The 26,431-nt window shown below is 45.3% G+C and overlaps 1 protein-coding gene across 7 annotated transcripts in view; it reads right to left on the bottom strand.

The window, feature by feature from the left end:
* Positions 1–26,431, bottom strand: part of SCN5A (sodium voltage-gated channel alpha subunit 5) — a 222,509-nt gene that overhangs the window by 147,064 nt on the left and 49,014 nt on the right. For 6 of the 7 annotated variants that reach the window (XM_079996335.1, XM_079996336.1, XM_079996337.1 and 3 more), the window contains exons 6-9: positions 23,586–23,810; positions 10,976–11,039; positions 4,406–4,547; positions 1,009–1,206 (exon numbers count right to left, since the gene is read on the bottom strand). In XM_079996335.1, coding sequence (XP_079852461.1) covers positions 1,009–1,206; positions 4,406–4,547; positions 10,976–11,039; positions 23,586–23,810 — 629 coding nt within the window. Of the gene's footprint in view, positions 1–1,008; positions 1,207–4,405; positions 4,548–9,325; positions 10,710–10,975; positions 11,040–23,585; positions 23,811–26,431 lie in introns of those variants that run through there. The other variant, XM_079996341.1, reaches the window with a different exon arrangement.

The raw sequence follows: 26,431 nt of genomic DNA, 5'->3' as shown, positions 1-26,431 counted from the left end.
GGGAATATCTTTAAAGATGATGATAATAATAAACCAACTGGCTCTTTCCGATTGTGTTCCACACAAACACACTCACACACACTGCCAATTAACACATGGCATCGTAATGGGATGCTGAGAGCTGCTTCCACCGGCGACATATTTTGCACACAGATAGGAAAGAAAGCCCAGGGTGAGGGAGTCTGGGTTGTGAGGTTTGTGCATGTTATAAAGACGCTCAATACCACTCAGGGTGAGAGACTGAACTGTCAGAAAGAGAGAAAGGCCCAATCTGGGTGGGAGGCATGCTTTATGTTGCTGTGTGTACAGCTTTGTATTGCTTTAGGTGGAGGTGGGTTAATAGCTGTAAATTACGTTTAATGCTGCCAGGGATTCTTTGTAGATCAGACTTTGCTTTGTGGCAAGTGGTTGGCTGGGAATTAACTATGTTATTGTGGGTAAGGTTGGTGGGAATGGCTGAGAGCGAGGTTTGCATGTGGGAGAGTGCTGTCAGGGGCTGGCTGGATGACAAGGAGTGGTGGGAGGTGCCAACCGGGGTACCCCAAAGGGAAACCCCAGAGGAGGAAGGCTCAGAGCCTGGACATTGGTGGTGGGAGAGGTCAGAGGAGAAGACTGGGAGGAGGGGCTGAATGAAGGGGCAGAAGAAGAAGAAGAAGAGTTTGGATTTGATATCCCGCTTTATCACTACCCGATGGAGTCTCAAAGCAGCTAACGTTCTCCTTTCCCTTCCTCTCCCACAACAAACACTCTGTGAGGTGAGTGGGGCTGAGAGACTTCAGAGAAGTGTGACTAGCCCAAGGTCAGCCAGTAGCTGCATGTGGAAGAGCAGGGAAGCAAACCCGGTTCACCAGATTACGAGTCCACCTCTCTTAACCACTACACCACAGTGGGCAGGGATTGGAACTACGTGATTTTGCCAATTACGTAACTCAGCTGTCAAAAGAAAGATGAAAGGAACACACCACTACACGGGCTCCTCCAAGACCACCCCCTGGAATGATTACAGACCTCCTGCTCTTTCTTGAGAGCCTCCATGGCTTCTTGAAACTTCCTCTCCTTCGCTTCCATTTCAGCAATGGTGGCCTGGTTCTGCTCTTCGTACGCCATGGCCACCACAGCCAAGATCAAGTTGATCAGGTAAAAGGAGCCCAGAAAGATGACCAGCATGAAAAACAGCATGTAGATCTTGCCAGCAGATCTAAGCGTCTGAATAAGACCAAGAGAGAGTGGGGGGGGGGAGTTCATTATTAAAATGAATTGCTAGTTTTAACCTTTGTGTTTATCCAAAGCAACTCTTCCCGTATTCTCAGATAAGGCTGCTGAAATGAAGAAAGCTTGGTTGGTGGGAGGGACAAGCAGTTTTTCATTTCTGTTCTTGTGATAGGTCAAGAGCCTATGCAATGTATTGGTCTTCCTTAGCCTGGTTGGCTCAGGAAGTTCATTATATGGCAAGTCAGGAGCAGCAAAACACTGCAGCTCAGTTCTGGTAATGTCCTGAGCTGAAAGGCACTCCAATGTCTCCTCTTGCTGAATTCTATGCCTGCCTCTCTTTCTAAGCCAATATTTTGCACTTGGGTGGGATAGCTCAGTCAGTAGAGCATGAGGCTCTTAATCTCAGGGCTGTGGGTTCGAGCCCCACGTCAGACAATTGCAGGGGGTTGGCAAGATGTCTCTCATGGTTCCTTCCAACTCTACAATCCCATGATTCTCTGGTGAGCCTTAGTGGTCTAAGAGAATACAAAGTAGATCCCGCAAGCTTGGAGTTCCATCACCCCTGCCTTAGGGATCAGTTCCTGGTTACAGAATCACATGTCACTACTAACACCCCTAGCCACTTAGCTTGTTTAAAGCTTTCTGAAATGAATGTCAGCTGCACAGGCAGTATTGCATTTATTTTTACAGGTTTGTATATTTTAATGTTTTAATGTTTCTAGCAAGCCAACCAGAAAACTTTTTCAACCACGCAACCTAAAAATATTTTATTGAAACAAAAGAACAGCAAGACACGGATAAAATTGAGGAAGTGAAATTATTATTTCCACAGGAACACTAACGTTTATTTACAAGCAAATCCACTTAGCCTCCGCTTACAAAGCATCAATCACTGGCAGGTATTGGTGAAGGCAGCATGGTCTGAAAGCTGGTTACTAATTCACTTGCACAGAGTTAGGTCAGCGGTCCATATAGGTCAATATTGTCTACAATGGCTAGCAGAAGCTAGCCAGGATTTCAGCCACGGGTCTTTCCCAGCCATACCTAGAGATGCTGAGGATTGAACCTGGGACATTCTGTGTGCAAAGCAGACGCTCTCACAGAGGTGGGGCCTCTCACTTAAGCATGGCAATGCTCACAAGGGAATTTAACACTGATGTTAAAACTTGCCAGCCGTGTGCACTAAACTGCTCTCATGAATCACTGCATCTATTGTTGTCACAACTTTACATTTTGCAGAGCTCTGGTATGTACATGGAACTCCATGGGTGAGAAAGAAGGCCTGTGGAACGCCCTCCCACCAGATGTCAAAGAGAAGAACAACTACCAGATTTTCAGAAGACATCTGAAGGCAGCCCTCTTTAGGGAAGCTTTTAATGTTTAACAGACTACTGTATTTTAATACTTTGTTGGAAGCTGCCCAGAGTGGCTGGGGAAAGCCAGCCAGATGGGCGGGGTATAAATAAAAAATTCTATTCTATTCTGTTGTTTCTGCTCTCACAGCTGGCCCATTTATCACATATGCTTGAGGCCACACTTTTGTGTTTGCAAAATATTCCCCAGTGCATAAAATGGGGAAATAGCTGTATGCATGGAGGTCCTCAGGTTCAGTGAAGCCTGGCATATGAACTGCTTCCTGTGCTATTATTCAAAAAGAGCCATTTCCCTATGAACAATGCTGCTATATGGGTGAGGCTGTTTAATGGGTTTTCCTCACCCAACTGGCACCCTTAATCCTAGGTGGGTGCCAATTAAATAGGAAAATTCCATGTGACTGTCTCCACTTATATGGTTGTGACAATCACATAGAGCCACGTAGGATTACACCACAGGAAACTAGCAGCCCTTGCAACCCTGTGACCCTGTAATGGAGCCAATTCATGACTTGACAAATACACAAAGCCAGCTGAGTTCACCAATGTGCCTTTTCCTTCTCAATTTATAAAGTGGACTATAAAAAGATGATGACTTTATATGTCACATGTCAACAAACGATTCTTCAAATATTCAAGGGTTCACACTACAGCTAACAATTCAGATTTAATTTACAGGCAGGTTAATAAGATAGGTTTAAATGCACCTGATCTTCCAGTCTTATTATGAAGCGACACAATATGGTTTCATGTTTGTTATGACTGAGTCAACAAGTCAAAATAAATGGCTGGAAAGAACATATACTGTGGGATTTATCTTGTGGGAAATGATACTGAAGGAACAACAAATGCAGTCCTCAAACTACGTTGGGAAATTCATATTTGAGTCTGACATTGTTCGTATGGCGGAAATGGAGAAAATTTCCTGCTCCAGGTACTTCCCCAGTCTCAAGTGTCCTAGGACATGATATAAGCGACTTAGGCCCCAAATACCTGAACAACCATCTCCTTCCCTGCAGACCGTAGGGTGCTAAGATCAGTGGAGGGGGCTCTCTTAGTTGTTCTACCACCCTCATAAGCTTGAAGGGGCGACTGCAATCCAGGAGAGGACCTTCTCTGTGTTGGCCCCTAAGCTGTGGCAGCTTCATTATATAAAGGTAAAGGTAAAGGTACCCCTGCCCGTACGGGCCAGTCTTGACAGACTCTGGGGTTGTGCGCCCATCTCACTTAAGAGGCCAGGGGCCAGCGCTGTCCTGAGACACTTCCGGGTCACGTGGCCAGCGTGACATCGCTGCTCTGGCGAGCCAGAGCCGCACACGGAAACGCCGTTTACCTTCCCGCTGGTAAGCGGTCCCTATTTATCTACTTGCACCCGGAGGTGCTTTCGAACTGCTAGGTTGGCAGGCGCTGGGACCGAGCAGCGGGAGCGCACCCCGCCGCAGGGATTCAAACCGCCGACCTTTCGATCGGCGAGCCCTAGGCGCTGAGGCTTTAACCCACAGCGCCACCTGCATCCCCATTCATTATATAGCTTCTGGCAAAGGCTAAAGGCTCACCGCTTTTGACACCTGGAGTGTATATTTTTAGGATCCACCTTATTTTTGTGATTGTAATCTGCTTTAAACTGCTTTTTATATTGTGTGTTAATTGTTTTAACCCACCTTAGTATGAAGGGTGGGTGATAAATAGCATAATAATAATAATTTGTACCTGGGAGACAAGTTTCCGCCTTTCCTAAATGGAAAGCCCATAGAGTCTGTGATGTGTTAAAGGAGAAGGTTATCCACAAACAAAAGCAACCAGACAAACCAGTCTTCTACCTGTTGATAGAGGCGTTCCCAGCAATCCTGCGTCATGAGGCGGAACAAGGAGAGGAAGGCCCAGCCAAAGGTATCAAAGCTTGTGTACCCAAAGTCAGGATTGTCACCAGCCTTCAGACAGATGTAATTGTCCGGACATGAACTGCAGGAAGAGAAGCAATAAGCAATAAAGGTTACTGGTGGGGAAAGTTCTCTCAGCTTAGTTTGGAAGTTTGATGGCAACGGAGTCACTGAATAATGTTTTGGGGTTTTTTAATAAATAAAAAATGGACAGCACTGGCACACAAAACTTTGCAGCAAATGGTACTCATCCTTCCATGCCAGAGGCAACACCTCTCTGTCTCGCTGCAGCAACCACAATTCCTGACTTCCCTTGTCCCCTAAATGCTGCCACCTGAACCAACTTGCCACCCCCTGGTTCCATGGTCTGGACAGGCCTAGAAAAGATATCGCTCCTCCCTTCCCTGCTAGAGTTCTGAATTGACATGTATGTAACAATGGCTTCATCTTATCATGCTACCACATCACGCCACCAGAGCACAATTTCTGTTCTCAGCAAAGTTCTTAACCTGAAGCACTATTTCTGGGTTAGCAGTGTCTGTAACCTGAAGCGTATGTAACCTGAAGCAGATGTAACCCGAGGTACCACTGTAGTGATCTGTTTTCTATCCAAGGCCCCTAGAACATTAAATATCACTCAGGTCACATACAGGGATGGATGAATCCGCCCATTTTGATTTCTTTCATTTCCCCAATATTAAACTCAGTTCTCCACATTTCTGTAGCAATTTGTGACTACTTCTTTTGTCATGAAAATGGATCAGCATTTTAGTGAGAATTTATCCCAATGCCCAACATTTTTTTGCAAGCCATATCCCCTAATATAATGGATCTTGTATGTTATTTTCTCAAATGTATGCATTTTTATACACACTTTGCCCTAATATATAAATTTTTGTACACAATATTTGACTGGAGAACTGCGCTGCAAAATGTGGAGAATGCGAAACTCAAAGGATAATTGTGTTCTGCTTATCCTGCTGCTTCGAAAAGTGTGAGGCTGGGAAATCTGCCTTTCAGGAATCATGTTCCCACTGTTGTTGTTGTTTAGTCGTTTAGTCGTGTCCGACTCTTCGTGACCCCATGGACCACAGCATGCCAGGCACTCCGGTCTTCCACTGCCTCCCGCAGTTTGGTCAAACTCATGCTGGTAGCTTCAAGAACACTGTCCAACCATCTCGTCCTCTGTCGTCCCCTTCTCCTTCTGCACTCCGTATTTCCCAACATCAGGGTCTTTTCCAGGGAGTCTTCTCTTCTCATGAGGTGGCCAAAGTATTGGAGCCTCAGCTTCAGGATCTGTCCTTCCAGTGAGCACTCAGGGCTGATTTCCTTCAGAATGGAGAGGTTTGATCAAACCTATCCATGTTCCCACTGAGGAACCCTCAAAAAGCTTCTGGAAAGGCCTTGTTTCCCTGGAATTCAGCTGGAAAACTGTTGCTCTTTTTTACAGAACCCAAAAGGATTTAGCCAAGTCTCTGCTTTCGGAATTTCTACCAAATATACTCTGGACAATTTATACGCCCAGGGGGAAGGAATGAGCCTGTCACATTATCAAAATCTTCTGATATACAAGGAGTGGCAATGCGAACTTTTTCCATTAGGATCTTTCCAGAAGAACATCCACAGGACACCATACGATAAATCACAATAAAAAAGCACAGTGCTATTGATTAAGGACAGTTAACAGCATCAATCTGCCCACCCATCAATCTGGCTGTACTCAACAATGCGGGATGGCCACTTATTTATTTTTAAAGGCTTTTTTGTCAAATCAGCAACAGAGATTGTATATCCCTGATATCAACCTCTACTGTATGAGGCAAACATAATTAGCTGAGATGGCTTTTTAAAAGGATTAGACAAATTCATGGAGGGTGTTCCTCAATAGCCATTAACCGTAATAGCGAAGTGGAACTTCCATGTTGAGACGCACTGTATCACCGAGTACCACAAGGGACAAACAGGAGGGGATGGCAGTTTCCCTGTTTGTGAGCTCTTTGGTGGCACCCAGCTGATCAACAGGAGCAGAATGTGATGGACCCAGCCGGACGCTGGAATTTGCAAAGAACAAATTCTCAAGCATCCCTACTCACATGACCTACCTGAATCCGCCCAGCTCCACCCACTAAGTCACCCTTGAAACTGCCTCCAGGCACCAGAATCTGATGAAACCTATGGCTAGCTACTCTTAACAAACAGGTCCTCTCTTTTGCGTTACACACCATATTCCAAGAGGGCTTTAGTGCAAACTGCAAAAAGCATTTCTTTAATTCTACCTCTGCAGAGTGTCTAACAGGTGCCTGAATTTTTTTTTATGTGCTAATAGGGATTTTCTAATGAAACGCTGCAGCGGCAGCAACAACAACAACAACAACAGAAATAGTTCCCTAAAGAGGTTTTAAAAATAACGTTGAGGTTCACTGGAGAATTTTCTAAGGCTTCGTTCTCCTTCTAAATTACTCGTATTTATAGACTTGAGGTGAAACAATACATCTGAAACCGGGGAAGAAAGATGTTTCGTCCTATAGAACATAAAATTTACTTTGGTCTCAATCTATAAATGAAAATGAGGGTCCAAGAGAGGATAATGGCAATTAAGGTTTCTATAGCAACCATAGCTAGGATGCCGTTGCCAAAGGTGCTCTCTTGTTACATCTCCAAGTCGCCCCAGTGGCTTCATTTCTTTCCTTGGGATTTGCCAACTGAGCTGTCTTGACAATTTCAGAAGAGGCAGAAGGCAAAGGCCTCTCTAGTGCCCATAGAAACAGGTTTCCAGGTGGCTGTTCCCCTCCCGCACTCCTGCACTTTTAACCATGGCAAAACGGGCAAGAAGCCAAAAACCTAGAATTGTAGAACTGTAGAGTCATGTAGTCAAACCCCCTGGAATGCATGAATTCACGCAGCTGTCCCATACGGGGACAGAACCTGCAACCTTGGCATTATCAGCACAACACTCTAACCAACTGAGCTACACAGGCATGCCAGTGGGAGTTTCACCTGTTGCATTTTTGCGTGCCCTGTAGCTGTGAAAGGCCCAGGAGCCTTGCCACAGAAAAAGTGGCAACCTTGAGAGGCCAGACTTGTCATGAATGAAATCCGCGTATTGTTTACTTTTTTAAACGTGCTCTTTCATAGGTGTATGTTTTCCCTTTCATTACGATGAATATCTGTGCAGGGTAGTCCCTGACTGTAGGGAGGGAGGTGCCAAGCATATAATGCTAGTTATTTGTGATTACAGTGGTAGCTTGGTTCTCAAATGCCTTGGTACTCAAATAAATTAGAACCCAAACACTGCAAACCTGGAAGTAAGTGTTCTGGTTTGCAAACTTTTTTCAGAAGCCAAACATGCTTCATTTGAGTGTTACGCTTCCGATTTGAGTGCCGCACTTCCGTTTTGAGTGTTACGCTGAGGTCTGCCTGTTTTTGCTATTTATTTTGCATTTTTGTTTTTGCAGCTCTTTTTGTTTTGTTTTGGTGACTGTGTGGAACCCAGTTCAGCTACTGATTGATTGTGTGACTGCAATACATTGTTTATTGCTTTCATTTTATGGGTCATTGGTATCGTTAGATAGCAAAACTCATGTTAAGTTGCTGTTTTAGGGGTTGTTTTTAAAAGCCTGGAATGGATTAATCCATTTTGCATTACTTTCTATGGGAAAGCATGCCTTGGTTTCGGAACACTTTGGTTTTGGAATGGAATTCTGGAACGGATTAAGTTTGAGAACCAAGGTACCACTGTAAATACATACAGTGCTACCTCGGTTTTTGAATGTAATCAGTTCTGGAAAACGGTTCGAGTTCTGAAACATTCAAAAACCAAAAACTCAGTACGGAAGCCTCAAAACGGAAAACTCAATACGGAAGCCACGTGGCATGTTCGACTTCCGAGGCATGTTTGAAAACCGAAGCATTTACTCCTGGGTTTATGGCGTTTGAAAACCAAAACGTTTGTCAACAGAGACGTTCGAAAACTGAGGTACCACTGTATATGCCTTACACAAATCGTGTCCTCCCTCAAAGAGGGCACGTGTTGTAGTGAGACCTGGAGACTGACCTCCTGGTTGTGGGTGGGTCTATTGGATAGCAGCAACACCTGATTGGTAGGTCCCTTGTTGTTGGGTTTAATCTGGCCAATGGGGTACAGTCTAAACGGATTGAGGGACCTATATAAACCCATGCACATGTCCCAGAGCTTCCTCTTTCAGTGCATGCATTCGGAACACCCGTCCACCTCTCCCTAATTTTAGGGCATTTTGCGATTGACCTTGCTATGCCATCATGTGTCTGTCGTTGGAACAGGGGGATGGCAGGAATTTTCCCCACTTGGCTGATTGGCTGTTGCCATTTGGGTTTCGCCTGCTACGTAGCAATTCGTCACAACTTGTAAGGTTGCAGATAGGCTCAGGTTCAGGTGATAGGGATGGGAGAACGGTCTCGCCATCCCTATATGAAGGGTATTCCATTAAAGGAACCCAGGGACTCAACTTGGTTTGGTCAACCCCCGAAAAGGGGTTGTGCCCATGCCTGAGTCCAGGGGAGCATCTGGGGAGTGAACAGAGTCTGTTCCCAGGCTTTTCACCTGCCTCAGGTGTTCACCCTTGGCTGACCTATGATAGAGTTCTGGGTCAGCGCTACCTTCAAGGGTGTAGGGAGCTAGTCGAACCAGAGCCTATGCAACCACTCACTTTTCTGTAATCAATAAAGTTGTGGCCTAAATTCTGCCAAAAACCAAAACTAAGATTGGAGTCAAATTTAGGGGGAAGGTCTCTGGGTCTGAACACGCAAATGGTTGAAAACAAATCTTTACTTTTCAGGCTGTCAACTCTTGAACAACAAGTATTATTTACAAACTGCTCTCACCTTCACAGTCAGGATAGAGCTAACGGGAAAAACTGCCAACTTCCAACTGCCAACTGCCAACTGCCAACTGCCAACTGCCACCTCCTTTCTCCGATACCTTCCATTCTTTGTGAAATACATCCCCAATGAAATTGCATCACATATACTAAGACATATTAAAGTTGTTTGAATGGAACATGTGTAGTGGGAGAACAGAGTCTGTTCCTGCAATGCTTCCTTGCGCTAAGTTCCTTCACTGATTGATAGATAGATAGATAATTTATTACAGTCAAAGACCAGCTCATGTAACATAACACAATAAAAACAGCGTTCATAAAGATAAAATATACAATTGGAGCAGACTGCAGCAATAAGCCCATGAGTTAAAATTGAGATATATACATACACCCGTACAACTGAGATTTGGGCTACCATAAAAAATTGACCCAAAGGGCAACTTCAGCATTTCCCTAGTGAGCTATTTTATTCTAGAGGATGTTCTGTGCCTACAAATCTGGGTGCAGAATCTGGCTACCAGCCAGGTCGTCTTGTGATCTTTGCCTAAGATGAGAGAATTAAGTTTAGACTTGTCTGAAAGATTGGAGAGCCTCTTTAGCAAAGGATCAATGGATCTCAACATAAAAAAACCATCTAAAAAATATAGGTTCGGGGCTTCCTATTTCCCCTAATGGGCAGGCACAAAGTCTCTGTTTCATACGGGACTCTTCTATAGGAGCCTTCCAGAACCGGTGAGGGCAAAAGTTCCTTCACTGAACATGCAGAGGAGCCCTCAGGTGCCTGTAGCTCAAAGGCAGAGCTTGCTGCCTGAAACCCTGGATAGCCTCTGCCTCCCAGAGTAGGCAACCCTGGGCTAGTACCTGCAGTCTGGCTCAGCACATGGCAGCCTCCTATGTTCCTAAGAGGGCACCTGTCAGTCTCCGGAGCAGCCACAGATTTCAGACTTCCAGAATCAGATGCCATTTCAGTGATTTCCAAAGGCCGTTAAAGAACACAAGCCTGTTCCCTCATCTCCCGAGAGAGAACACTGGAATTAATCATCAATCAGTCTCTCCCTTGTATTTCTGATGTCTCACTCCCACATTTCACTTTTATTCCCCCCCTTTCTTTTTCTTTCATATTTTTTTCATTTTTATTTTTTTTATAAAAGGCACTAATCCACAACATCAAATACATTATCAAGTTTCCAGGAGGAAAAAAGAAATGAATGGCTAAAGAAAGAACTGGTAATAAGACTCCGAAAGAATGCGGCTTTGAACTAGCAAGACACATCACTCTTCCTCCCCACTGTTTGGAAAATTGCATTATCATGCCTGAAAGATTCACCACCACCGCCATGTCTATTATTGCTGACCCTTAGAAGGGGAAATCTCCATTCTCCTGTAAGTAGGACAGAGCTGAACTAATAACTATATTTGAGGTGGGGGGAGGGGCAAAATAAATATATATATTATAAAATAAATAAGCCCTAGCATGGGTGTTTCATTAGCTCTGTTCTTAACAACATTCCTATAGAGGCTGTATTTTACTGTTTTAAAAACATAATTTAGACAGAAGGAATGCCGGTGCCAACGTAGAAACTATGAAGTGCTACCTCATTAAAAAGGTGTAATAATACTAGGTTTTGCTTAACTATCATCAAATATTACTTACCCAGCATCTGTGCTGTTGCCACAAAGTAGTGCATCCATGGTGCCCTCTTTTTTGAAGTAGTTATCTGCAACACAAACACAGTCAGCATTTATTTCCAGCACGTTTCCTTCACAAAAGGTGCAGCGAGCTTGGGAGAAATTGAGATCTTTCCCTGGCCTGGTTACGGTAGGTGGAGAATGGTGCAAAACTCCTTGCAACACAGAAGGCTAGCGCTGGGCTAGAATCTTTCACCCAGGTGTACTAGTTTTCTACATGCAAGGATGCATTTTGCCATATGAAAACAATACCACAACGTCAACCCTGTGAACCTATACCTTGGGCAGTCCCTTTTATGAAGGCAGCAGCCGCGATCTCTAAACGAAGCGTCCTCCCCAAACTACAGTTCCCAGTCCATTGCCCCCATAGAGGTGGCGTCCTCTTCCATAAGATTCTTGCACACAGACTCCTCATGCTGCTGCTCTGCAGATAAGGAGAGGAGCTGGATTTCTATGGGAAGCACAGGTGAGGCCTCTATAAAAGTGAGGGGAGAAAGGCTTTTGCTGTCCATCAGGCAAAGGCTTTTTCCACCTGCCTTTCCCCACCCATTCCAGCCCTAGGAGCCTTTCCCAGACCATGACTTTGAGAACAGCAGAAACAGTGGGGAAGAAGGGAGGGCATGGATATTTATTTATTTATTTTTAAAAAACAAATTTATAAGCTGTGCGTCCTTGTTTCTCAACTTGACCCTTTTACGTGATTTTGCATGTTTCGTGGCATTTTATGCATTGTAAGGTAAAGGTAAAGTGACCCCTGACCATTAGGTCCAGTCGTGGCCGACTCTGGGGTTGCGGCACTCATCTCACTTTACTGGCCGAGGGAGCCGGCGTACAGCTTCAGGGTCATGTGGCCTGCATGACTAAGCCGCTTCTGGCGAACCAGAGCAGCGCACGGAAACGCCGTTTACCTTCCCGCCGGAGCGGTACCTATTTATCTACTTGCACTTTGATGTGCTTTCGAACTGTAAGGTTGGCAGGAGCAGGGACTGGGCAACGGGAGCTCACCCCGTCACGGGGATTCGAACCACCGACCTTCTGATCGGCAAGTCCTAGGCTCTGTGGTTTAACCCACTGCGCCACCCACGTCCCCCCTTTATGCATTGTGACTTGCCGTTATTTTTACTGATTATAGTTTAGTAATTCTTTACTGTAATTGTTAAGTGTAAACTGTTCAATTATTATTTGCTGTATTTGATTTTACTGTTTATTATTATATCCTAATGGATTATTGAACACTGCTTTATTTGATATGAATTGCTTATTTTAAAGTTATTGTGACCTTTTTTTGTTTCGGATCAGATTGTTATTAGGTGTGTGATTTTTGCTGCATATTTTGTTGTTTCTTCAGCTTGTAAACTGCCTTGTGTGAAGTAATATAGAAAGGCGGCATACAAATTAAAAGTGAAATGAAATGAAATAAAAGGTAATGGTCAGATGCAGTCCGCCTGGCACTACATTCACCCAGCCAAGGAAAAGCAAGAAAGAGAAAAGAGAGTTCTGCTTTTGTGTCATCCCTCGCGCACATCCACACTTCGGCCTACATTTGGAAATATCTGGCTTTTCCTTGCCTTCATAGCATAGTCAATAGAAAAGAGATGCAACAAGCAAACAAAAGCTCACAGAGACATTTCTTAAGGATTTCTTCTGGCCCGTGACTTCCATCACCAACTAGTCAGGGCTAAGCCAAAATGCTATCCCTCCATATTTCACCATCTATTTGCAGGAACAATATTTAAGGGGGGAGTGAAGGGGAGCAATGGGCAGGGGGTGAACTTCCTATAGCACTTCCTGGCATCTTAAGAGATAACAGCTGCCATTTTTTACCCCCAGCGAGGACAGGAGTTACTGCCCTCATTCTGCCTTCAGAATGTTGTTACATGGTGGTACCAACCTGACAGCAATGTCCTTGCTCGCCTTTCTTAAAAAAAATAAAAAATAATCCCTCACTCTTGACTGGCTTCAGAATAACACTACACTTTCATGGGTTGCCATCCTGAAGCCAGGCAGAATGAGGGTCAAACTTCCTGCCCTCACTCATGAAAAAATGGTGGCCTTCGAGAGACTAAATGCTGGGATGCAAGTGAAATGAGCAAGAAAGAAACTCCAGTAATCTTTTGCACCCTCATTTTGAGCTGAAAGTTCAGCTAAATAGAAAAGAAAGAAAGTCTTTCATCTCAGCAATGAATAATACAAAGGGACCCGAACAGCAACTTGCTTCCAGATCAGCTGCATTGTTTCATAATCAATAACAAACAGCTTCTATTTTTTAGTATTATTTTCATCCATTCCCCCACCTCCAGGGAGCTAGATGTTGGGTGTGATGGTGTTGAGTGGAACTTAGCTGTCTCTGGATGTAGCAAGGCGCCTATAGAGCATAACAGCATGACCGCGGCAGGAAGGAATGTTCAGAAAGCAGCCTCATACCAGCTACGGGAGAGATAAAAGATAAAACACCAGTGCTAGCTGTCCCCCCTTCCATTCAAAGGGGGGAATCACTCTAGCTTGACACAAAAACAAGGGGCTGTTATTTGGGGACACTTCCACTTATGAGCTGGATGAAGGCCTTGTCAATGAAACACAGCGGAATGAAGTGGTAGAGCCCTAGGGTGGTAAAAGAGACTGTACCGCTTTAGTCGGCAGATGGGGGTTCTCACCATGGATAGTTATTCCCAAAAAGAAAAGAAAACAACAAACCTCTCTGGAATTAGAAAGCTAGCAATGAAGGGTACAGACTTCACAGTCAAGACCTTTGCTCCTGAAAGAATTTGTTTACGTATGCAACTACGGCCGAACAGATTTTATTAGCACAACATGGGGGAAAAGAAGGTGTGCCAGCTAAAGAAGATTGGCAAGTTAAATTAATGGAATATGCTGAAATGGCAAAATTGACAATGAAACTAAGAGGAAGAGATGGCAACGAATTTAAAGAAGAATGGAAGATGTTTATTGCATTTGCAGGTGCCCACAACTCTTCCTCTGCAGCTGAAGTCTCCATGTGCTCTTGTGAACACATTAAGGGCATCCCCTCCAACGTTTATCCAATGAAAATAGGGACATTCTAAGGAAAAGCAGGACATTGTGGGATCAAATCCGAAACCAGGACGGCTTCTGTAAATCCAAAACTGTCCTTGGAATATAGGGACACTTGGAGGGTCTGTAAGGCTTCGAGTGGGTTTGTTATATCAAATTCAACAACAACACACACATACACAGCATCAGCCAATCCTGGTTGCCACAATTCCCCACAAAAACAGGCCTCAAGCAGTTTTAATTTGCTTTGACTAACCTCCCTCTAAAAGCAAGGCCTCAACCAGCCTCAGCTACCACAAACTCCCTCAGCAGAAAAAGGCTTAACCGGTGTTGCACTACTGCAAGTTCTCACTCCTTGACATAGCGTGTTCTCCTTCATGGAGAGCACGTGTTGCGGTGGGGGCCGCCAGGACACTCCAAAGTTGGGGGAGGGCTAATTGATCGTTGGCCACTGATGCGATTGGGGCTTCCCTTGTTGTTGGGAAGAAGCCATTTGTTGATTGACAGCCAGAAATGCTAAAACTCCTTGCACAAAGCTAGGGCTTCCTCTTTTCGCCTGTGCATCGGACTGCCCATCCCCCCTCCCTAGGATTAGGGTTGTTCGCTTTGACCTTGCTATGCCTGTCATGGGGTCGCCTGCTCTTGGGGCAGGGGCCCGGTAGGAATTTTGTCCATCTGGCTGATTGGCTGGGGCCATTTGGTTTTTGCCTACTGCGTAGCAAATCGTCACAACTTGTAAGGTTGCAGTTAGGCATTGGTTTATGGTTTGGTTGGTTGAGGGGCATGGATTGGCTGTGCCTGCCCCTCTAATGCTGCTGCTGCAAGGGATTCCGTTAAAGGAATTGGGGGTTAACTATTGCTTGTCCACTCTGTCAAGGGGGCTCGGGCCATAGCAATGAGCTCTGGTTGCATTTGGGCTGAGGGCAGGTTCCCTGCTCCATCGCTACCCCCAAGTGTATTCCCCTATTCTGACTTTCACATCGTGCAGAATGTCAGTCTGTCCCCCATGGTGGGGGCAGATAGTCACAACCAATGCCTAAGCAACCACTCACAAATTTGTATTTTAATAAAGTTGTGGCCAAAATTATGCCAAAAATCTTAAACAAAAAAATCTGTGTGATGTGTGAGTTATTGGGGTGGCCCTGGGGACCTCGACACGCAAACAGTTTCCAACAATGTGATTTGAGATTCCTTTGCTAAAGGCCAGCTGTCAGGACTTGTGATGTGGGAGCATTTGAGCACGCAGGGATGTTACTCAGCAGTTGCCAGACCCTCAATGTTCCTTGACTTTCTGTCCCACTTCTGGCATTGCAGAAAAGCCTCCTACCTTTCCAGACAGATTTATCAGAAACAGGCTACCCACCGATCAAGAAACGCTCATCCCCTCCAGCAGGTATCTCAGCCTCGTCTCAAGCCGAGGTGCAAAACCAGCCGGCACTTCTAGCCAGAATAATTGGATCCGAAAGGCAGACTTTCAAATGACAAGGAAGCCTTAGTTGCAAGGATTCCGACTGCCTCATGCAATGCAGAAAAGATGCCAGAAAGGAAATTATGTAGGTGAGGCCAGGTGGCCTTTGAGATTGCAAAGAAACTCCCATCGCAGGACAATCACAGACAAAAACTTCCTGTCACTTGTCAAGAGAACTAGCAGAGTCTCCCTCAACCATTATTGACTATGAAGTCACTGAGTGACCTTAGGAAAGCTCTCCTTCCCCTCACAGCTACCTGTAATAATCTGGTCAACCTTTCAGAATTGCTTCAACGATCACTGAGACGTTCCCTATGAAGTGCTGTGAACGATTAGGTTGCAAACTTGTGTGCAGGGCCTGTTTTATTTTTAATGAATGGTCTCGTTCACATGTACTACAGAGCATAAGCCATGGTTAAGGAAATTGGTCTGTGCATGGTACTTCTCCTTCGCGAGCAACTTCACTGCACAAAGGGGAAGCCACTTGCTAAGGAGCAACCTAACTCCCCTCCTGAACCAATTTTAAAATACGGTTCAAATCAAGTTTTTAAAGGTTTTAAAAAACCTTTTTTTAAAAAACCCAAACTGAATGAATCCAGAGCAGGGCAGGTGATTCCACCCATCCACCCAGGCACAGCCCCAGTATATAATGGGTGGAACAATATTTCAGGTATCTGGAACCCAATATATAGACAAGTCACAGGATATCTAGCAAAAGTAGACTGTGGCTTTTGGGTCAAGTGCACTGGGAGGGGCTTCCCCCCAAAATAGTTCAATTGGGGGTTTAAAATCCCTGTACCCCCTCCCAATGATGGCAAACTTCAGATTTATCCAGCTATTGATCTGTTTTGCTTCCCTCCAAGCCAAACAGCATATTTGCCTTTTGCTATTTACATCTCATAAATCTAGGCTGACTCATAAATCTTAAACTCCATTTTATTACTAAATGTACCCTTAATATCTCAATCAAGATGTATTTTCTACTGGCAGGCTGGCAGGCCAGAAATTTTAAGCTTCTTTCCTAGAAACCGTAATGTCCACCCACACAGAAGGATCCATATATAGTATGTGTGTGTTTTCCCCTCTGACCATCGAAGCATTGTTCTTCTTCTAATATTATGCATTTCACACACACACACACATATATATATAAGATCCAAGCCAGCCAATGATGTATATATACATTCAGACTTCTGTTCATGAAATAGTGTGTGGAATCTTAATGCCAGCAATGGCTGAGTGATGCTCTAAATTCCTACGTCTTAACCTTCATCCAGGAAAACTAAAAACTCGATAGTTTCAGGGGCTAATAGCTGTTTGTATTTTAAGCTCAGTACATTATGGGATGCAGGTGGTGCCATGGGTTAAACCACAGAGCGGTTCGAATCCCCACAACGGGGTGAGCTCCCGTTGCTCGGTCCCTGCTCCTGCCAACCTAGCAGTTCGAAAGCACGTCAAAATGCAAGTAGATAAATAGGTAGCATTGCGGCAGGAAGGTAAACGGTGTTTCCGTGAGCTGCTCTGGTTCGCCAGAAGCGGCTTAGTCATGCTGGCCACACGACCCGGAAGCTGTACGCCGGCTCCCTTGGCCAATAAAGCAAGATGAGTGCCGCAACCCCAGAGTCGGCCATGACTGGACCTAATGGTCAGGGGTCACTTTACCTTTACGTTACCTCAGTACATTAGTTTTTAAATACAAAGTAAGAAACTGACTTAGGCAGTTTTAGGGGGTATTTTTCTTTCTCAAGCTGGATTCAGATGTGTCTTGGGGGTGGTACTGTCCCCTCCCCCTCCCAAAGCCAGGTGAGGTGTGTTAGAAGATGGAACACTTATCTGCTTCTTTGGGTTGGGTTTTCCTCAAAAAGGAGGTTGGGGAGGGACCCAGCATGAAACATTGGCTGAGACAAAAAAGTACCCAAATGGCAAAGAATGGGTAGATTTTGTGAAGGTGGTTTTTTGTTTGTTTATTTTTTGCCCCAAGCATTTTGCATTTACAGAACTAAAACTATAAGCGGTAAGTAGAAGAAATTTAGGGACATTATTTGCTGCCTTGCAAGTGACAGTATCCTAGGACAGCATTAGGCAACCTGGTGCCCTCCAGGTGGACCATTGCTGGACTACAATTGACCAAAACAATTTTGGAAGGGGGGTGGAAACATCATAAGATCAGTGATAGGCACACTCCCACATTGGGCTTGAAAAACCAAATGACTGGGTACGTGAAAGACTCTGTTCCCTCTCCCAAGCTCCACTGAGCATCCAGCACCTGCTCACCCACCGACCTGCCTATCTCTCTGTCTTCCATCCTGCACCTACCTTCCTTGCTGGTCTAGTGGCAGGGAACGGGGAGCAAATATTTGCTTCCCCGCACTGCACTCTCTGATGCTCGACACTCCACTGTGGTAGGGGTACTGTGGTAAAGGGAAGGCCCACTGAGAGGAGCATGCTGGCCCACCCCAGGTCTTTTCCCAGAGGCCCACAAATCCCTGGAGCTGAACCCGAGTCCCCTGGGAAGGCTATTATTGCCCTATGGTATTTCATTTGAATTCTTCCCCAGATGCTTCATTCATGGGCCCCTATTTTCATGAATAGACCATGATCCCCTCAGCAAGCAGGGGCATCTCTTCCCATTTGCCCTGGATTCTCTCTGAGACACCACTTCCTAATGAACAGTGGCAGGCTTTTACTTAATCTAGTCCTCGTTTGATCGAATTTAGCGTCCCTAATCCTCGCTTTATCTGCATTCGCGACATCAATCTTCAAGCAATTGAAATGCGGAATCTTATTATGTAGCGTGATCAATACCCCTCAAATGATGTTAAGTCATTCATCTCCACACAATACTTACAAAATGATTGATTCCCCAGCGCCGCCACTCATATTTGCCCTAAAGAGTTGTTGGGTTGCTTTTCTCCCACAACCACATGACAACAATGAAGCACTAAAGCCTGGGAAATAAGAAATGAAACGGCCTAACCAGTTCAGGGTGCAAGTCCTCCCTTCTGCAACTCCTGACCATGTGCAGACTGACTCTCTGCCAGTTTTCTCTCCTAATTTTTCTTCTGCGTTACAAAGGTGCCTGCAAACATGACATCAAGGCTGGCAACATCCACCTTGCCATGTGGGAATCCCTTGCCGATGACCACAGTGCCTGGAGACAAGCAGGCAAGTCATGTATCCACAGCAGTGATCGGAGGAGGAAGCACAGACAAAAGAAACAACATGGTGCATCTGCAGCAGCACAACTGGATAATAATAATAATAATAATAATAATAATAATAATAATAATAATAATAATAATTTATTCTTTGTACCCCGCCCATCCGGCTGAGTTTCCCCAGCCACTCTGGGCAGCTTCCAACAAAGACAAAAAATACACTAAAATGTCACACATTAGTGTGGATTAGTTGTAGTTTCCAGGTCACCTTTAAAGGTAGCCTCACGTAGAACACATTCCAGTAGAGCATGCACCACTCTGGTGAGACAGTCTGTGGGCAGGTAGGGTCTCAGCCTGCGTACCAGGTGGAGCTGGTAGACAGCTGCCCTGGATACAGAATTGACATGCGCCTCCATGGACAGCTGAGAGTCCAAAATGACTCCCAGGCTGTGCACCTGTACTTCAGGGGCACAGTTACCCCATTCAGGATCAGGGAGTCCTCCACACCAGCCTGCCCCTGTCCCCCAAGAACAGTACTTCTGCCTTGTCAGGATTCAACCTCAATCCGTTAGCTGCCATCCATCCTCCAACCGCCTCCAGGCACTCACACAGGACCTTCACCGCTTTCACTGGTTCTGATTTGAAAGCGGGGTAGAGCTGGGTATCATCTGCATATTGATGGACACCCAGTCCAAACCCCGTTCACCTGCCTACACCAGCCCCAGCCACAACAAAACATGTCTCTCCCACATCGGTCTCTACAGCCACAGCAGGCGCTGCAACCCTCCAACAGCTTGACCTCACCCCAAAGGCACACTCCTCCATCGCTTCCCAAGGCAGACAGATGCCATACTCTCTAACATTTCACGGGTGAAAACAGGAGCAGGTTTCACCACTTCCCAGTTCTTACACCAAGGACTGTTGCCTGAGCCCTTTAGTTTCCACGCTGAAAAAATGCCATGCTTGCTGGCTGCTGTATTCATTCACCCTGAAGTGGATTGCTCTGTGCTGTTTCAAAAGCAAGGCAGGTGTTCTGTTCTTTTGGTTAAAGAAGTCCTGCAATTGGCTAACAGCCATTCAGAATGAGCCTCTCCAGCACAGGTATTGAGAGGCTGTGAGTGTTACATGGCAGAGCACAGCATAGCACATTCCTAAGCATGTCTATTCAGAATTAAGCTCCACTGAATTAAATGGGGCTCACTCAGTGGTGTGTGGTGATAGCATGCCAGTTGCAAGTTCATGCACGTGAGTCCACATTCATTAAGGGGAAAAAACACTTTTAAAGTCCTATATATTGTAAGCTTTACTCACAGGGGAGTTGTTCCGGCCACAATAGTCTTGGTTGCCCTTTCCTACACCTACAATATCCTTTACGAGGCACAGCAATCAGAAATGTACACAGTATTCCAAAAGCAGTTGCATCATAGATTTGTATATTGGCTTGATGATATCGGCAGCTTTTACTTCAGCTCCCTTTTCTATCGATCTCTAGCATGGAATTCACCTTTTTCATGGTGGCTGCACGCTGAGTTGACATCTTCATTGAGCTATCCCCTAATTGTTGGTATTGAACCACCAGTTAGAGACCCACATTCCCAGGCTTGTTGTCTTTTAAACAGCTGCACAATAGGCAGAAATCCAACAGATGTACCCTTTCTAGCATGCCAGGAATGGCACTCCTGTTGAGGTTTGGATGAATGTGTTGCCATTAAAAAGAAGCAATGTTTGTTTGATTGTTTGTTTTTTAAAAGCAGCAACTCTGCTAAAAACATTCATAAAGGGAAAGTAACAGATATGAGATTGAAACCTCAAAGGCATGTTTCAGCAGGGAATCTCTATTATTATTATTATTATTATTATTATTATTATTATTATTATTATTATTATATTATTATTATTATTATTATTATATATTATTATTATTATTATTATATATTATTATTATTATTATTATTATTATTATTATTATTATTATTCCAGCCCTGACTTCCTGTTTAAATCAGACACTCACTCTCACAATAGCTCTCTTGTTTCAGGATCCCTGCACAGACTAGTTTTGCAGCAGAGTATTGCAATCCTTCATCTATTAATTTGATTTCTTTACCCTTCCACAAGACGCCTGCCTAGACATGCATCTTTTTAATGCTTTTGTTTGCTTGTTTCATTGTCCTGATAAAACTGGGACTGATCTAGATGTAGAGTCTGGAATTGCATATTTGCTGCTGGCCAGGAAGTTTGGAGATAGGCAGCAGTGTAATCAATGCAGCGTTCCCACTGATGGGGAGAAGGTAATGCCGTGTGTTCTTGAAGGGACAGAGACGCTACTATTGACTTTCTTATCATCATTTATCTTAAACATTTATATCCCTGCTCCATTTTTGCATTAAATCATGCCTGGTTCAATTACAGGTACATGCAATGGACAGAAAAGGGGCGGGGAGCCACAAGAAGGGTTTTATCGCAGGCAGAGAAATGAAGGGTGACATGCAATGAAGCAGCAACATTAGCACAATAATATCTAGCTGCGCCATGGAAATTCCCCACCCCAACTCCCTGCACCACTTAAATCTGTTCTGGGGTTTCCTCAATCCTCCAGTGCAGATTTGGGATTGGGGGAAAGACAGGGCAAGTTCCACTGCCCAAATGGAAATCCTCGCCCTATAGGACGCACCTAGGTTTTTTTTGGGGGGGGGGGAATAAAGAAATTTTTTTTATTCCCCCCCCGGCACGGGGCTGGCGCGGGGGAAGCCCGAGCTTCCCCTGACCCCAGCCCCCAGAACAGCCTGCTATCCACAAGCCTAGGGAGCCGTGCCGGTCTCCCCAGGCTTGCGGACAGCTGTGCGAAGCCTGGGCGCGCTGTTCAGCGCGCCCAGGGCTTCAGAATGCAGGCAGCTCTACGCAACCCTCCAGAGGCCGGCGCGGCTTGGCGCCAGGCTCCGGAGGGTCGCGCAGAGCCTGGGAGGGCAGGCAGCTCTGCGCAACCCTCCAGAGGCCGGCACGGCTTGGCGCCGGGGTCCAGAGGGTCGCGCAGAGCTGCGCGGAGCCCGGGAGGGCAGGCAGCTCTGCGCGACCCTGCGGAGGCCGGCGCAGATTGGTGCCGGGCTCCGGAGGGTTGCACAGAGCTTCCTGAAGCCTGGAGAGCGAGAGCCTCTCGCTCTCCAGGCTTCAGCGAAAGCCTGTATTCGCCCCATGGGGCGCACCCACATTTCCCCTTCATTTTTGGAGGGGAAAAAGTGCGTCCTATAGGGCGAAAAATACGGTGTGTGTGTGTGTGTGTGTGTATGTATGTGTGTGTGTGTGCGCGCGTATATATATATATATATATATATATATATATATATATATATATCACTTCTCACAAAGCTTCTCTGGCTCATCTATCCTTTGAACCCTGACAGGCCCCACCCTGCAACCAAGGAGTGACTCACATCCCAAGGGCTCGGAGCAACTAACTTGCCCAGTGACAGCTCCTGCCGTCTGTTAATGTCCGGGCCAAAGCAAGGTACAAATACATGATCCTCTCAGCTGCTTTCTTGGTGAACTAATTGCCCTTTGCTCGGCCTTCAAATCCTGAAAGATTTCAAACTGTTTCATTCACCCATTCATCCTAAAGCTACAGCCCTGCCAGCCAGCCTATAAGCAGTATCTCACAGGAGCTAACAGTAACCATATCAGAAAACATCTTAAAACCAACAAGCCAATAAACACCACAGCAGCCAAGATCGCATGGCAACGGGTGGCAGCTTGGAGGCATGCAGCCGCAATCCGGTTTTAAAGCTGGGTGCCATGACCCACAACTCAGAGACCAGGCACGGAGCAATGGACACAAAGGGGGAAGAGGCACTTGGGTGAAGAACTGCCAGGACCACCTCCAGCACTTTCCCAACCAGAAGATGCAGCCATACTATCCTCGTCTGGTACAGGGGCATCTCCTCAGCCACACAGGTGCCTCACATAATTAGGTGAGAGCCCTTTAAGAGCAGGTCCCCTCCTCTGGGGAGTTGTTTCACTACAATCCAGGCATCATATTTTAGGCTTCAGTTTGAGCAAGTTGCTCCTAGAGGAAGCAGCTCACCAGGCTACCTCTATGTGACTATGGAGCTCTCCAAGGTCCTGAAGGTATTCTGTGGGCCTTGAACTCTTGCCTCGGCCTCTGGGAGGGACTCTGCCCAGCTCTCCCAGGCAGCCTTGGGTTCCTGTAGAACAGAACCCTGGGAAAACTGCGAGGCAGTCAAACACTGGGGCAGCGAAGACACATAATAGATCAGTGGGGAAAGATACAGCCAGAGAACAGAATTCCTCAGTCACTAGGCCAGAATCAGAAGCATTATGGTACAAGTCCACTGGTCCTTTTGGTAGCCTGACGTTTGCTGAGCTGGTATCCTCAGTTCCATTCTCTCCCTGGAGGCCAGCTTCACCTGAGTCTCTGGTTCAAGACCCCTGACACTCTGCAAATGCTAATAATGTTGCAGCAACAACCATTCTGCTCCCAAAAATGTGCCCCCACAGAAAAGTTTTCAACAGCTTCCTAAATATCCCTACTGAGCTGTTCCAAGTGGCTTCCTTGGCTATGAAGCCACCACAGAGGAGGCCCTGCTTCTTATCACTCCTTAGCCCACCTTAGCCCAGACAGCAGAAGGACCTAAAGCAAAATCACCTCTGAAGATCTTAGCATCTAGGAGACTTCATATAGGATGAGGCACCCCTGGAAGTATCCCAACAAACAAACAAACACTGCTAAAAGTTGCTAGTTGGCTTTTTAAATGTTTCCATACACAATGCTGAGCCTTCGTGGCACAGAGCTCTGAGTTTCCGCATGGTGTCAAACTTGGATTTATTTATTTTCATAATAAATGCAAGTGAAGAAACTTGCATTTGGCAAAAAACCATAAAACACAGAAGCAAAGAGAGCATCTTACCTGCATCATTTAAAAAAACATCTAAGGATGGCCACCTCGCCTCGTCTGGTATGAATGTGCCGTTAATGGTGGTGTTAAACTTCCGGACACACTTCTGCCTCAGATTTCCCATGAAGAGTTGGAGCCCTATGAGGGCGAAAACACTCAAGCAAAAAACGGTCAAGATCATCACATCGGCAAGTTTCTTAACTGACTGGATAAGGGCACCTACGATGGTCTTCAAACCTAAGGAAACAAAGGTTAGCAGGTTATAGGATGAGATACAAAAGTGCAAGAGCAAAAGTCAGTGCTAGTAGCATCTACAAGACACCCACCCCAAGTATCTCCCAGTTGTGAATGCATGGCATAGGTAGAGTTCCCATCGAATTTCACTTGTAGTGAAATTCGGAGAGAATTTGGAGGCTCCAGCTCAGGCAAAACATCTGTTGGAAGTCTGAGGGAAATGAAAATAATTCCGGTAAGACTAGTGAAATGAGGCAGGGAGTCTGCCCCTCTCTGTGCAATGTGAAAGTAACAACTGTTCCATCCTTATGTCCCAATTTCTTCCATACATTTTCCTCCCTACTGATCTGGTGTAGTTCTGAGAATCTCAATGGGACGTTTGCCATTAATTCCAGAAGCTTTGGCTTGCACCCGATGTTGTTTGTAAATGCGGTATTAAGGTTCCAGTCCTCAATCACTTGGGGATCAATAAAATGCTTTTAAGAAGCAGGGTCAAAACTGGTGAAACCCAAGAACAATGGCTGGTTCTATATTTGTAATAGCTGCCAAGGGGTTATGCATATAGCATCAGCTCCAAGGTTTCAGAAGGCCTTGGGCAAGTTCCCCTACATGGGCTCCCATCCCTCAATTTATCTACCTCTGCAATACAGGAAGTCCAGGGGGCTCTTGTCAGCGGGACTCCACCTAGAGTGTGGGCCATTAGCAGATTCCTGAAGGTGCCACCCCTTCACACTGACTCTGTGTGTATGTTTGCAGAACATCTGATAATAAATGGTGTTTTTTAAGATGAGGAAAAGGCTGTAAATAAGCTCCAAGCCAACAAGGGTGTACACATATACTCAAATAAACTTTGTATTTCTGGTTTGTGTGTGTGTGTGATTTCAAGTTCTCAAACAAAAGACTCTAGAGAACCAGAAACCTACATCCTAAATTCCCTGTACTTTTACAGAATTCAGTGCCACCGAGTTCAATTGGACTTAACACCAGGTATAGGATTGCTGCCTTTGTGAATTTTCGACAGTGGGTGAATGTAAGATCCCCTGCCCAGAAATGTAAAGGTTTACAACTGGATTCTCAGCATTTTGGATTTCAGCGTTAGGGGTGAACTTGGAAAATTAGTTAAACTTAGAACGCATATAAAATTTGGCTTTGATTCTGGTGTTTCATTGGTTGGGTAGGAGGAAATCCCTAGTGTTCAACTTCGATAGGACCAGATTTTGGTATGCAAGAGGTAATTAGCCAAAGAAACTGGCCCAATGGTGAAACGCGGTAGCAACTTCTTAAAGAAAAACAGGTGTTCAGGTGAGTGGAGTGGGTTGGTTTGGCTGTGTTGTTGACAGGTAGTTGTTGCCAAATTTGCAAATTCCTTAATGCTGTGTTGTTCAGGAAACCCCTATGGCTACTGGAAACTTGTGCCGGGGAGTTCCTCAATGAGAAGATCAGTCATGACAAATAAGCTTCCTGGATAGAAAGCTTGGCCACCACTCAATGCCATCTAGACCAGCACTGCCTGCTCTGACTGCCAGCAACTCTCCAAAGACCCAGAGGGGAATCTTTCCTATTGCCAGCTACCTCAGGTCCTTTTCAGCTAGCAACTGAAGGCAGGAAATTTCTGCATGCGAAGTGTGTGCTCAGCCTGCAATCTGTGGATACTTTCCTGTTAGACAAATAAAGAGCTCTTCACTTACACTGGTCCAGCCAGCCCAGCACTGACTGCCTTTACTGTACTCTCCAAGGTCCCAGACAAGAATATTTCTGCTGGAGATCAGTGGTGCAGTGAAGGGGGAGTTTAGAGCAGGAGAGACAGAGTCATCTTCTTGGACACCCTGATGAATGCAAACTCTCCTTGTCCCGGCAAGCCAATGAAGGGATAACAAAGCTTTCAAGTTTGTTTGTGACTTATCACCATAGAGGAAGACAGAGGAAAACCAAGCAGAGGAAGGGATGCTTAATTTTCTTTCCTTTGATGAAGTTCCTACTTCCTGCCAGCGTTTTAATGGTAACGCTTCTTTGCGAGATTGTTTGTGTTTTTAATTAAATGCTATCGGTTGCATTTCAGCTGGCTGAAGATCTCTTGGTAAAGCTCAATGTGTTTTACAAGCTGAACCAATGTAATCATTTAGCAGCATCACCCGCTTCAATGGAGCTTATTCCATGGAAAATATGCACAGGATTGTATTCATGCTGATCCTAATAAATGGAGCTTTATGCAGTTGTATTGCTGCTCTTTGGGTTTACGTGCGTTTATAAAAAGGCTGGCGTTTCGGACTCTCGTCTGCTATGAGAGCTGTCATGGTGAACACCATTAGATTTCTGCTGGAGACTGATGTTGAAAAAAATGTTGAAATATACATTCAAAAAGAAACCAGAAGCATTTTTACTGGGCATTGTGGGGAGTGATATAAATAGAAAGGAATGTAAGCTCTTTTTACATGCAATAACAGCAGCAAGAATATTACTGGCCCAAAAATGGAAGCAAGAAGAATTACCGACGATTGAAGAATGGAGGATGAAGTTAAAGGACTATGCAGAACTAGATAAACTAACAGGAAGGATTCGAAACCGGAGGGACCTGGAATTCACGGAAGACTGGAGTAAATTTACGGACTACTTGAAAAGTATTT

Source organism: Podarcis cretensis, assembly GCF_951804945.1.
Source record: "Podarcis cretensis genome assembly, chromosome: 12".
NCBI lineage: Eukaryota > Metazoa > Chordata > Lepidosauria > Squamata > Lacertidae > Podarcis > Podarcis cretensis.
This window is presented reverse-complemented; position numbering and strand designations above follow the sequence as displayed.